General features: G+C 35.2%; 1 protein-coding gene across 1 annotated transcript; it reads right to left on the bottom strand.

Moving 5' to 3' along the window:
• Window positions 1-859: 859 nt before the first annotated feature.
• LOC104601568 (reticulon-like protein B22) lies at window positions 860-10500 on the bottom strand. The gene is made up of 4 exons (XM_010264947.3): window positions 10259-10500; window positions 8441-8582; window positions 6137-6206; window positions 860-1151 (listed from the first exon to the last, which is right to left on the bottom strand). Exons 1-4 carry the CDS (start codon window positions 10438-10440, stop codon window positions 1036-1038), a joined length of 510 nt encoding a protein of 169 aa, XP_010263249.1. The 5' UTR covers window positions 10441-10500; the 3' UTR covers window positions 860-1035.
• Between the last annotated feature and the right edge of the window lie 3623 nt (window positions 10501-14123).

The following is a 14123-nucleotide window of genomic DNA, read 5'->3' as shown; positions in this document are numbered from 1 at the left end:
TTTCATTGTATCCACTTGCCAAGTCCATACCGTATGTTTCCTAGAATTATTTTTTCAAATACTCTTATGATAAATACTCTAGACCTTGATTCCAGGCCGTTAATGAAGTTGGCATAATCATGGTAACAATGACCTTTGGCTTGCCTCATATAGGAGATCTAAAGCATTATTGCATTATTAACTGTTTCTTTTATTCATTATATACCCGCCCTCTCCCCACAAAGCCCACACGTACGTCATCTGTACATATTTATTTTTAAACTAAATCAATAAAAAAAAACTAAAAGGTCAAAGTTAAAACCTTCATGGGTCTACATTGTTTTTCATAAAACCCATATTTACTCTCTCTCTCTCATCTCTCTGAACCCCCCTTTCTCAAATAAAATAGTGTAAATTAGATGGATTGGGTTAATTTAGGGGCCAACCTAAATACGAACCCTATCTTAACCCCAAACTGATGTCAAAAACGCAAATTTTCCCACCAATACATAGGGCGATCCAACTTCGATAAAAGTATAAAGAAACCATTACTTATTTCCATGAGTTATAAAATTTTCTCTTTTTTATTAATTTAATGTATATTTATTTCATGGACTGTTATGTCAGCCTTTGATTATCTTTATCAGTTCAATTTTGAAATTGATTTTCCTTAAACTTAATTATTGATCTCATGCAAAGCACAGTTTTCCATCCCCAATTCCTTAATCCCCAAACCCTAGTGGCAGTGGGATTTTATCCCATGTCTCCACTAAAACTTTGGTGAACTGGTGTTCCTCCATTTTTTTTCCCTTAAAAAAATACATTTTTAAACAGCAGCCCATGCATCGCACAAGTCATTGCTAGTATGGTACGGTGGCAATACACTTATTTGCACATTAAGTATTTCTTCAAAGTCCATTTCTGGTAAGAAAGATCACTGATACAATTCAAAATCTGGTGGGCTACAACCCAGAATTATTTACTATTCCTAAGTATTCATACAAACAATGATAATATAACCACTACTTACAATGACCGATTCTCAAAAAAATAGGCCTACATGATGTCTTGGCCAGAACTTGTGGAATCTCTTCTCCCACGAAACTGAGATGCACATGCGCTGATCGGTTGGGGGCTTTGGCAAAAGACGTACAAACAAAACAAGCACAACCCTGTTCCAGCAAATATACAGTGAGAAATTGAATTTGAACCTATAAATATGTTTTACAGTGTTTGAGACTGATACTAGATTACAAACGCCATAAATAATTCAAATCTGCTTAAAACATCAAATATCACAAAATGGTGGAGTCTCTCATGTCTTGTAAAAGCTTCAGTGCAAATGCATTATGGTTCATGAAAAAGATGGAGAATTTAACAGGGGAATATTGTTTCACTTGATGGGGGATCATCCATCTTTCATATGAAAAGGCATGTGATGCATCATTTCCCTCAAAAGGTTGGTTTATTTAAACGTGCTGAGACAAAGTTCTTAGTACCCAATTATCCAATTATCTCCCCTAAAAAGAGATGCTTGATTGCCCTTCATGAGCAGTAATGTGCCAAAAAGTACATAAAATGAAGAACCGCCAACCAGAAAATAACGTCCACATCCCAAAAAATATGAACAGACATACCAAATCCTAGAACCACAAGAACCTAGCCCTCCCACTATGGAAATGAAAAAAAAGGATCAACTCAATACCCAAGATAAGTAGCTAATTAACTTGTCTACATCTTAGTGTAAACATAATCTTTTCATCTCATGCTCTCCTACATAAATAAACACAATGCTATTCTTTCCCTGAATTTGTCTACAAGCCAGATACCCTTTAATTATATTTCAGGATGTTATAAAGTTAGCAGGACAAGGGATTAAGAGTCATAAGGTTGACAAGACATGGGCCATGTACCTCTATGCAGAATAGATGTCATCAGCAATCTGGAAGTGAGAACCACCAACCCCCTTACCTAATTCAAAACCTTTCAACAGTTCTAACTCAAGAGATTAGATAGTAAACATCAGCAGGTCTTTGGTTTTGAGTAGTTTTAGTCATTTTACTTATATGCTATGTTTGGGTTATGTGACTTAAAGTGAGATGTAATGTTTCTATTTTGGATGGGGCTGTGGCTAACATGTTGTCTCTCCTATTTATCTCTTTGACTCTGTTTTGACTATTGAGGGTGGAATTTTGTTGCTCTCTCCCATGGATATAGGCTGCTTATCCAAATAACGTTAGATCTGTTAAATGTCTTGTTCTTGCTTCTCTATTTGTTCTGGTTATGAAGCTAATATGTGCAGATTTTTTGTAGTATGATGTGTTAAAAAATAATACTTGTACACATTTTGAAAATTTTAATGCTATAAAGTACATCTAGAAACATCCATGAAGTATCCAATAAGTATTGTATCTGACAGTCCGACACCAGTTCACTAGGAATGTACAGGTACCTAGGTATCATAGATGTTAAATTAAATCACTGGATGGTTAAATGATAGCCATGGTACACCTGATTTTCAGGGAAAATAATTCAGGAGATCCTTGAACAAACTTCCTACTTCAAAGTAAGACACGTGAAATGGGATTAGGATCCCCATTTTCAGGTCTAGTTAACCTTGTATCAACCTAAAATGTGTTATACACACTCCCTTCAATGTATGCATGAGAGTATAATTACTTATTAAGTTATTTACAGACACCCCCTACAGTTTGCAACCGTTTTACTTATCACTTATACCAAAAGTTAAAAAGGATAGATATAAAAGGTACAAGATACACACAAAGTCATTGAGAGACAGTCTTGTCTCTCCCCAACAACCTACTGTTTACAACTGTGCCCAGAACAAAGTTTCCCTCTCCACCCCTTGCTTGGCTAAGCCATCTGCCAAAGTTTACTTATCACTTTTTTCATTGACTGGAGTAGGAAATGATGTTTTTGATCTGTAAAAAAAAAGAAAAAAAATGTTGATTTTGCCCCCAGATTTTGTTTCTAAAAGGTTGATATGAGACGTTATATTTCTGGAATAAAAAGCCTAGGACCATGCCCATTCACGAGGTCACATGGTCATTCCCACACGAAAATACAAACAATTCCTGATGGAAGGTCAGTTAAGTGGTTGAAAACTATAAGGTAGGTTTTAGTAAAAATATGTGAAATCATAGGGGGTGTCTAATTAAATGACCCTAACTTATTCACTCTTACTATAATAGGTTATCTATCCTACCTGCCTAGGTCATCTAGACATTGGACCTTAAAATGCCTTGGCAACACTTTAACCAACTACAATATTCTATTTAAAACCTGTTTACCTTTAGGAATGCCAATTTAAGCCACACAGTAGTCCATAAGAAGACCCATAATCCCATATACTAGAAGAGTTTTATCAGTGGCAAGCCCTCTACTTCTTAAGTTCTTATTTATCAGGAAATATATCTTCATGACGGAGGTAATGAAGTCTTTACTCTTAACTACTTGTGCTTTCTTTTTCTTTTTCAGAAAAAAAAAAAGGTCTCATAATGCTCATGTCAAGCTCAAATCTTCAACTTCCATTTTTCAGAAAAAAGGTTTCATAACATTTCTCTCTTTATTTTATGTATTAGGGAAATATATCAAGAGAATGAGAGATGGTTGCTCTAGTTGATACAATTAACTCTATTCTAGTTCTATTGTCCCTTTATTGCACATGTCTCTAGGGCTCCATATCAGATGGCTGTGATCCTGTGAAGAATAGATTTCTTAATAGAAATCTACAATGTGTCTCTATTCCTGAAAGCTAGAGCTAGGTATGTAGTCTGAGGAAGTCAATTTATGGTTTGAAACAAGGATCAAAATTTCGCAAAAGGGTTTTACCTATTTCAGGAGTAGATAGGCCTTATAAGAACCTCCCCCCCCCCCACTGTGAACAGTTTTGAAGAAAAAACTAAAAAAAAATATATAGAGCCCTGTTGAAAAGTCTGATATGCCCCATCAGGCCTATCGGACTGTATCGACATTTTGAACCTTGGTTTGAAATAGTCCCTAAAGGATAGTCTGACAGATTTAGAGGAGCTATTTAGAAGGTTGAATTCATGAATTTACGCAATATCATACAAATCATACTCCATTTACAAGGCACTTGCTTTGTGGCCATTCTGATAGCTTATGTTGATGACATTGTGATAGGAAATAACATGTTAGAGATTACCATAATGAAGTAATATCTTGCCACTAAACTTGAGATTAAGAATTTTGGGGATCTTAGATGGCTGCAAGGTCAAGAAAGGGCATTTTTATTTCTCAAAGAAAATATATTCTTGATTTTTAAAAGATGTCAAGAAGTTGGAAGATAAGCCAACTAATACTCCTATTGAATATAATTGTAAGGTATGTTTGATGAGGATGATGTAGTTCTAAATAAAGGTGTTTACCATAGGCTGGTGGGAAAAAACTTCTATACCTTTTCTCACTAATCGTGACATTTCATATGCTGCTAGTGTAGTTAGCTCAGTGTTTTAAAAGCGCAAGGCACAAAAAAAGTGCAAGGGCCAATTTGCGCCTGAGGCGCAAGGTGCAAGGTGAGGCACGTGCCTTTTTAAGCAAGGCGCATAATTACAAAAAAAAAAGCTAAAAAATCAAAAAAATAAGTCAGAAAATTCAAAAAAAATGCCAAAAATTTTTAAAAATGCAAAAAATTCAAAAAATATTAAACATAATGTTAATAAAAAATATAAACTTAAATTTTAAAATAAATGTTTTAAAAAACCTATTACCTAAAATTAAAACACATAAGCATAACATGTAAAGCATATTCAAGTGAAAATTTAACAATAAAAGCAAACATATAAAGCATTTTCAAGCATGTAAAACCCACAATCTCTTTTTTTCCTTAATTGCATTGCTTCAAGTAGTGAATGTGATGTAAAACATATTGCATTCTTGATTCTATGAGTCGCCTTTGTACCACGCCCCTCGAGGCAAGCCCAAACAAGTCTATGTAGGGTCTGGAATTCTTATTTCTCACATGAAAAATAATGATTTTATAACTTTCATTGCCTTTTAAGAAGATATTTTATTGCAAGGAATGAATGAACAACATTAGCAAATAGGGGGTTCTCAGAGTAAAAAGCGCAAAATTTTAAAAAGGCGCATGCCTGGGCTGAGGCACAAGGCGCATCAGGCGCACGCCTAGGCGCACCAGGCATGCGCCTAGGACCTGGGCGAAGGGCTAGATGAAACTACATTATGATAATTAGGCAGTTATAAATATTATTTTTGATAAATAACTGATACTTATAAATAATGTCAATAACACAATACAGCATGATTGCACTTTGCACCCAACACATAAGTGGATAGGCCCTTCATTCAGGAAAGAGTTGCCAGTGGAGAAATATGTCTATTTTTTGTCAAGTTTGAAGGTCAACTGGTTAATTGTTTAACAGAGGGTATACCATGGTCCAGGTTAGAAGATAACTTATGTAAGTTTGGTGTAACATCTATGCCTAGATTGAGGGAAAGTGCGACTGTGAGAGAGCTGATGTTGCAAGGGTATTTTAGTCATTATGCCAATACAAGTAATATTGTAATTTATGTGTGTTATACTGTTAATATAAAGACTAATGAGAGGACTATGACCAACAAATTTTTCCTGTGAAATTTCTCCTTTCTCTTCCTCCTCTCTCCTCACTAAATCTTCACAACTAGCATCCTTAAACTGCACATCTTTATTAGAACAAAAGAAAACAGAAGATAGTTACAATATAACCATTACATAATTAGTGTAAAAATCTAGCTTGCCCATGAGAGTACATGGGGTTAGTAGTCCTAGAAGGGAGAGTAGCAGTATCTGAACCAGTTTAACATCCAAAACATTCTCTGAGAAGTGAGAATATGCAGTGCATGGTAGACTTAAAACTGCATTGAGCAGAAGACCACATAATGAAGAAAAATCTGATAAGAGTGCAACTTAGGCAGGCTCACATTGAGCATTTCATAAAATTTTAAGGGGCTCAGCCTGAGGGACCAGGCCTGAAGCAGTCTAAATTCTTCAAATAGGGTTACCAACATGCATCCTTAAAATATGACACCAAAAAAATGAAAAAAGAAATTCTATAGCCAGCAAATCTGCATACTAATCACCAGTTAGCCTAGAAAGAAAAATAACTGTTATAGATACCTGCATAAGCAACTGTAGCACCTGAAGCCAATCGTCCCAAAGCTGAGAGCAGGTAAAGAATGATAACCACCTGAAAATAAATATAAACAAAAGTATCAAGCTAACTCATGTCTTCCACCATGGCCTTTCATCCATGAAAGTAAAAACAATATTAAAGAAAAAACACATTATAACATGAATTACATCTGATGCTAGATAAGGGAAAAATCTTATCTCAATGCTGAGAAATAAGCCTTCAGTCCTAGCCTTACCAACCTGAGATCAACCTAAGTTTCAAGGACTTACTAATCAAACCCATTCATCATCAATATCCATGCCTTATCCCAACTATATGGGGTCAACTTACTAATCAAACCCATTCATTACACATTTTTGGATTTATATCATGTAAGCTCAAGTGCTTTGGTCTGGATACATTAGACACAACAGTAACTATATCCATACATATACATGTTTGTGTGACTTTTTCATTTGTTCCATTAAGGTTGTATATTGCTTGAACTGGAGCCCAAACCATTTATAAGAAAATCCAACACAAGTATAGTCAAAAGTGGGAATCAACCACAAGTAGAAAGCAGAAAAAATTGCACCCTATTCCAACAGTTGAGATGATGAAACAAAGTTTTGACAATTGGTAACAATAACAACTATTATCTCAATGGAAAACCCTTATGCCATCTTTAGAAGTAAGATAACTCCAGATCCAAAGACAGAACCAATTTTATAATTCATCTATTAGTTTTGAGGTTGGAAATTGTAGGGGGCAGCATCCAGGTCATGCTTGTAGCACTAGCATCTAAGCCCAAAACTGTCATATTTAGCTTCCATTGTTTCTTTCATTCCTTTCAATCTTTTCTTATTATTAAATTTGAAATGTATTAAGTGGGAAAGAAGAAAGAAGAAAGATTCCAAAACCTTGAAATGTATTAAGTGGGAAAGAAGAAAGATTCCAAAACATGGCCTTATTATAAAATTTATAATACATTTCAAATGTATTATAAAATTTGAAATGTATTAAGTGGGAAAGAAGAAAGATTCCAAAACCTTGTCATGCAAGTAAGTTATGCTTAGCTTAACATTTTGAATGCAGTCCAGTGTTGAAATCCAAAAGGCAAGTATCAACAATAAAATGCAATAAATGAACTTGTAATTTGAAGATTAAAAATCAAAATAGTCAACCAGTGATAAGTGGCTGTTTTCCATTTCTCTATTGGTTTATTGGGGTTGACTAGTTAAACTGTGGGGTGCTTCTCTTTATTATTTATTTTCTTTCATGTTTTGTTGTTCGCTTGATCTGGTTAGTGATTGAATGAAATACCTTGATCTGAGATAAATATATATTCCCCTGCTGATCAGAGATAAATACCTTGATCTGGTTAGTGATTGAATGAGATTACATTCCGTAAGGTTAATTGAGAATATTTGGTTGAGCACTGTACATATTCAGGATTCAACTTTTAATTGCAAGTTTGCAATATTTTCTTCTTTAAACACATCGGTTAATAATTTCTGTCAGGTAAATGTCCAATTAAACAATTATATTGCCAAAGCCCCAATGCATCAAAATTTAGTTTCAGGTAGAAGATCAATCCAATACATATTCCATACACACACCCATGTTGTATCCAGCTCACCATGGATGCTGAAAGCAAAACAAAGAGTCCAGGTATCACAGCTCCAGGATTAGTATTTCACCACCTATTCCATTATCTTGTCTACTAGGGCCAGGCTATCTTTCTATGCAGAATTTCAGTTGAAAAAAGACACGTCTGACATCATCACACGCCAATATTGACAGTCCACCACAACTGTTTTCATCAAACAGGTATCATATGTGATTCTAGCAAAGAGAATGCAAACAATGAAAGCTTCGAAAGTTGCCTCAGGCAGTAGAATTTGGCTTAACTAATATGTTCCCCCTCCCTCTGGATCTTCCAACCAATCAATACAATTATGTATAGAAAAGAAAATTCATGTTCATCCTTCATAGCGAATTCGATCAAATAAAATTATCTCTAATACAATAGCTTTCATATAAGGTTGAAGCATAACAAATAGCAGAAAAATAACAAGTGTGAATGATGTATGTAAAATAAAACATTTTATATGGATTAGATCAATTTTTTTATTGAATTGCATGAGTTTGTTAATCTTCCATTATGTTCACAAAGTACTAAAAAATCAAAATCCACAACAAATATATATATATATATATACATATATATATAGGATGGTAACTCATTTAAAAACAGTCACTGTGAACACAGAATCAAGTATAAAATTTGTTTTGTTACCAATACCGACCTTAAAAAACAGTCTCTTGTCATGTCCAGTTGCAGCCACCCTCAGGACAGACTCAGCCGCTCCAACCATATTAGCCAAGCAAGCAAAAACACTATTGGCAGTATCCTGAGAGATTTGCCACTCTAAAGGATCCACAGGTACCCTATGACAAAATCCCACCACAACTAATGAATTTTAAAGTTTAGAATTTAAATCAAGTAGAAAAAACATTCCACCAGAAAAGAGTGTTTAGCATTTGGGATAAATAATAACATAGAATTTATTATGATTTATTATGATGAAAATGAAAATTTGACAATCTAACCAAGCAATAAGTTCAATCTCAACTTCTTGTAACTAAATTAGAAGATTTGGACAACAAATTCAAAATAATTTCAAAACCCATGAGTATCCAACTACAATAGAAACCAAAATTTTTTGTATAGAAACAGAAACCACAAAATATATATAAAGCTCATTAACACATACACAATGAGAAAAACCAAATGTCCACTGAAATTTGTAATTAGCAATAGCAAAATTTTATTGACTATGATTAAAGGAATTGCAAATATACAATGAGCACCCCAAATTTAGGATGGCACTAGCTACCTAACCCTTTGCTTTTGCTTTTGTAAATGCATCAGAGATAATCTTACAAAAGTCCCCAAAACATTTGCTCCCTATAGGTGCATTGCTTCGCTGATGAACGAGCCAAAACAACTGTTGATTTTCTAGCCCCTGAGTAGACAATTGACAAATCTTTTTCCATTTTCCTAAATTCTGTCATGTCATTTCTGTACTGCCAGTCTGCCACACAGTTTCACTATAGTTTTTCAGAAATTGTACCACCACTTTGGAATCCCCCTCCACAATTTAACTTCTGACGTGTAGTGACCCACTCAACTCCAATCCCCATAAAACTACCACCATGTCAGCTTTTATGTAGTCTCCAATGCCTAAAGGACCTGAATAGATGGCTACTAATAATCCCCCATCCTTGGCTGTCTCTAAATACAGAAGCCAAGCCTGATGGGCCTGGAACCGGATTTCCAATTCTGCAGCCATCAAAGTCTAGTTTGACCTGGTTAAAAGTCATAGAAATCCATTGCATCATGAAGATCTTGTAGTAGATCATTGTTTCACCCCCCATGACATCATCTATTGAGCAAGAGGCGAAAGCTTCTAAAGTTTTGATACAAGGCAAGACTTTGATTTAGATGCTTTTCATTAGGTTGCTTTTGATTGTTTCTTATCTTCAGAAATTCTAGCATTCCTCTCCACACATATTTGCTGCTCTTGTGCACTTCCACATTCGTTTTCCCCTCCTTTGTATAGTGAAAAAGGATTACTTGAAGAGTCTTTTTTACATTTACCAACTTTTAAGATTACCAATGAATATTGGAATAATTAGAATTAAACTAGTCTTAATTAACAAAACAAAGAAACCAAGATTAGCAGAATCAAAACCCAAAATTCAGCATTCAATCTTAAAACTAAGCCTCAGACAAGAACCCAGCATTAGAAAATGTTCCGGAAACAAAGAAAAGGATTTACCAAAATTAAAACCAAAAACCAGCATTCAATCTAATATAAGACCAAAGCCCAAACTAAATTTATACAAAGACCCTCATATTGAGATAAACTGAAATTCCATCTGCCGTTAACCCCCTCCCCCAACCCTTTGAATTGAAATGAATTTAGAAAAGCTCTCCAGAATTTGGCCTTAATTTCATATATCATTATCTGGAATTCGACATTGAGGCCTCAATTAAAACCCTAATTAACAAAGATGAAAGAAACGCAAAAGAGAAAAACCAAGGAACAGAGAGGAAATACGATATGTTCATTTGTCGAAATAGCATCCCGAGAATAGCGAGAGAACAGAGGAGGACGATGAAGACGTCGGAGACGAGCGAGACGAGACTCGAATTCCGGTAGACACAGTGATAGTAGACGAGGGTCCCACATATCAACAGAACCAACGGTTTCCCCACCTCCGTTCGGCAACGGCAATCCATACGATTTCCACCGCTCGCCTTTCTCTCTTTCAGTCCTTCGTGTGATCGTGTCCTCTCTTTGGAGTTGATTGTAAATAGTGTATGAAACCGATCGGACGTTGGGCGGATTTCCGAATAGGATGTCAATGGACCGGTTTGGGTTGGACCCGTCCAAATCAAAACCAATTTCAACGGGCTGGACAGTCAAATAAGACATTATGGTACTGTTTGACAATTTTTTTTGAAATATGTAATGAGCATAACGATCTTAGCAGCTTAAATATCCTTTGGTTGGAAACATATCTTTCCAGCAAATAAGAGACTTGAGCAGGTGAAAACAATGGAAAGTTCCAATTTTAACTTCCTGAAATAAGCTCGAATCGAGCTTTTCACGTCTTTTTGGAGCAGTCTTTCAACAAAAAAATCTTTTTGGAGCACGGTCTTGGTAGGCCAATGGGTTTTTATTTTTTCACCATGATTGAGATGTGCTAATACAAATCACATTGGAGCGTGTTAGAACAGCTTTTATTCTACTATAGGTAGGGTAAGGCTAGATTGGGGAGCGGTCTCTTTGAAAGACAGAGAAAGACAAAGAGTTAGAGCAGGATTGGATCTCAGGCTAGGGTGTTGGGTTTGAGTGGTAGAGTTGGGAGTGAAAGGCAAAGGGTGCTTGATTGCTAAGTGACTTTCACTACGAGGATGATCTATATTTATGGGGGGGACCCCGAGATCATAAAAGGTAGGAAACAGAGGCAATCGTCTCCTATTAGAAAAGGGGATATTCTACTTGTTGTCAATCATTAAGTGCACCACTAAGGTTTTGCCACATGTCTCATTGGGGATCTTCTTGAGGATCGGCCTTCCTTTCGCCCAAGATCCCTCATTACTCACGTGTACTACCACCTCTTATGTGCCTTAATTGACGTGGAACTAATGATGTCACCGTCTGGTGGGTTTACCGTTCGTTCCTTCGATGTTGCGTGCACAGGTGGTGCCTGGACACGGTTTCTTAACGGGTCGTGGCATCGTAGCGGTTGAGGGTTTATTGCGGGTCTAAGCGTGTACGGGTCTCATCGTGGGTTCAGCCTAGGTTTGCCTTGGTTCGGGCTACGAGTGAAGTCATCAAGGGCGTGCAGTAAACCGTGGGCTCATCGTGGTCCTGCGATGCGCTCTGTTGGTTCATTGTAGGCTTGTCGTGCATCGCGGATAAATCGCAAAAGAAAAATTAACTGTAGGTTGATCGCATGCATCCATGTGGTATCAATACGGTATTGAATGTTCTCTGAGGGATTAAATGAACACTATGTACCTATAAGAGGAGATCTAGAATCATCATGGAATGATGGAAAGCTTGTGGTTTCCTAGGATTGAACTTGAAAATATGCCAAGTTACCATCTTGACTATTTGGCATTTGGGGCCAAACCTTAGGCTGCATTTCGAAGTGATGTAAATCAAGAATCCATTTAAAATTTACATCGGCGCGGTTTTATAGGCATTTGGAAGGAATGTGTAATTATGATTGATGTAAAACTCAATTCCGATTCTGTTTTTTGTGCATTCGGATGGAGTGGAATTTTACATCGTAAATCGATATTATATCAATCTACTTTTATACTAATAATGTTTTAGATCAGATCTAAACGAAGCATTAGATGAGATTCAATCCCAAGTTTCCACTAAAATAGTTAACGCCTTACTAGCAATTTTTCATTTATACCTTTATAATCCCAACATAAATAAAAAGACCCCATTTGAATCCCACCTTCTCTAGCGATTGGGATTTCAAGGTTTGAGAAGGCAATCCCCATCTGTATTCTATTTGCCAATGACCCAATATCTGAGTGGGCGGCTGACATTCCTTTGAGTACGGTGGCAAGGAATCAAACTTGTACAACTGCAGGTTCTCCCTGGTATGGTCAATGGACCATATGTGTATTTTGATCAATCTCCATCTACTGTCTAAAAGGGTCAATCAAGTTATTAACTTTTTTTTGGATAAATCGAGTGGTATGTTTTTTTTTTGTTAAAATTCTAAATATAACATTTTTTTGTTAAAATTTTAAATCTAACATCCCAAGTTTATTATTTGTCTCATTTCTTTTTCTAATAAATTTATAATATTTATTATATGGATGATTCTTCATATGTTTTCTTTATTTTAAATTGATAATTTGAATAACTTCAAAATATTTCATTTCCAAACATGAAATGTAAAATGTTTGTAATTATTATTTTATTTAATACTTGAAAGTTAGAACAATTGCTCATAGATAAGCTTCTATTTTATGGATACATATACCTTCCATCATTCTAATTAAACTTGGTATATTATATGTTGTTTTTCTCATTTGTAGACTTTAATTAATTTTTTTCTTGATTTTTGAGAACTACAATTCACCTTTTTGGGCTATTACGCCTCAACTATGCCTATGCCTTTAGCCTTTTAAAATTTTGATTATAATACCTAAATAACCAAAAAAAATCCCTACTTTTTTATTTTTCTTATATGAAGATACCCTTTACAAAATTTTTTTTCTAATGAGGCCCACCGGAGTCTAATATCTTTTAACAATGTTATAAGCTTTCCACCACACTTTATGCACCTTTCCAACTAACTAACATGAATTTTGTACATAACTATGTAATTATAATTAATTACCTTATGAAAAAGCACAAAAAGAAAAAACAATTAGTTATGTTTTAATTCGTCCATTGGAAACGGGTGTCTAGATTAAAGTTAATTATAGCCGTTTGAAGTTGTAATACCTATTTTGACCTCTTTTCTTTCTTTTTTCTTTGTAATCTTGGGCCTCCAAAAACCCTTTAGCAACTTGTTGTTCTACTAGGGATAATAAGCCTACTTTTACCTTTCTTTTGGATTTATTTTATTTTATTTTATTTTATTTACCTTAAAATAAGGTTTTCATTAAAATTAAAACAATTAACCCGGATATATAGAGAGGAGAATCAGGAGACCAAGCATCCCCTGCATATGTTCTTATTCTTGTGCCAAGGAACTTTCAATCCTTGTTGCAGCAGCCACTATCCTTTATTCTACCTTTATGTCTAACCTTTTACAATGGATGGTTATGATATAGTGGTTATGTTGACCATTCCCATTTTAATAATGGGTGTCACTCTCATAGAAACGTGCATGATTGAAACTGATGGTTCATGCTTATATCTAAAACGTCAATTTCGATATTTGAATTAGAAATAACAATTTGTATTGATGTAGATAGAAACAATAATTTATATTTATCAACCCAAAACATTTTAGATAGAAACAACAATAGTGCCAACATCAAATCCTGTCTTGATTGACCGGGACAGGGGCTTTTTGAGGTTGTGGCACAAATGCAAATTGGGTTGTTCGAGTTAAATAATTTCAACTACATTGGATTTGGGTTTAGCTTATTAACTCAAAATATGACAAATGCTAACTTCAACCCAACCCAAGTAGCAACCTAATTAGGGGGAGGCTTACCCCTATTTTGTAGCCTTTTTGCCAATCAAAAGAATATTGCTCAAGGCATTATGTATATTTCTCATGGTGCATGAACTTCGATGCTTAAGTTAGTGAAGGAGATTTAGAGAGAGCTGATAGCTTATAAGTAAGAGAGCTAGTGAGCAATAATCGCATGTACTTTGTAACATTGGGGTTGAATCTCTTATATATGTGAGTTGTCATAGGTCTTACAAA

The sequence above is a fragment of the Nelumbo nucifera genome, chromosome 8, assembly GCF_055504915.1.
Source record: "Nelumbo nucifera cultivar China Antique chromosome 8, China Antique-T2T, whole genome shotgun sequence".
NCBI classification, from domain to species: Eukaryota; Viridiplantae; Streptophyta; class Magnoliopsida; order Proteales; family Nelumbonaceae; genus Nelumbo; species Nelumbo nucifera.
This window is presented reverse-complemented; position numbering and strand designations above follow the sequence as displayed.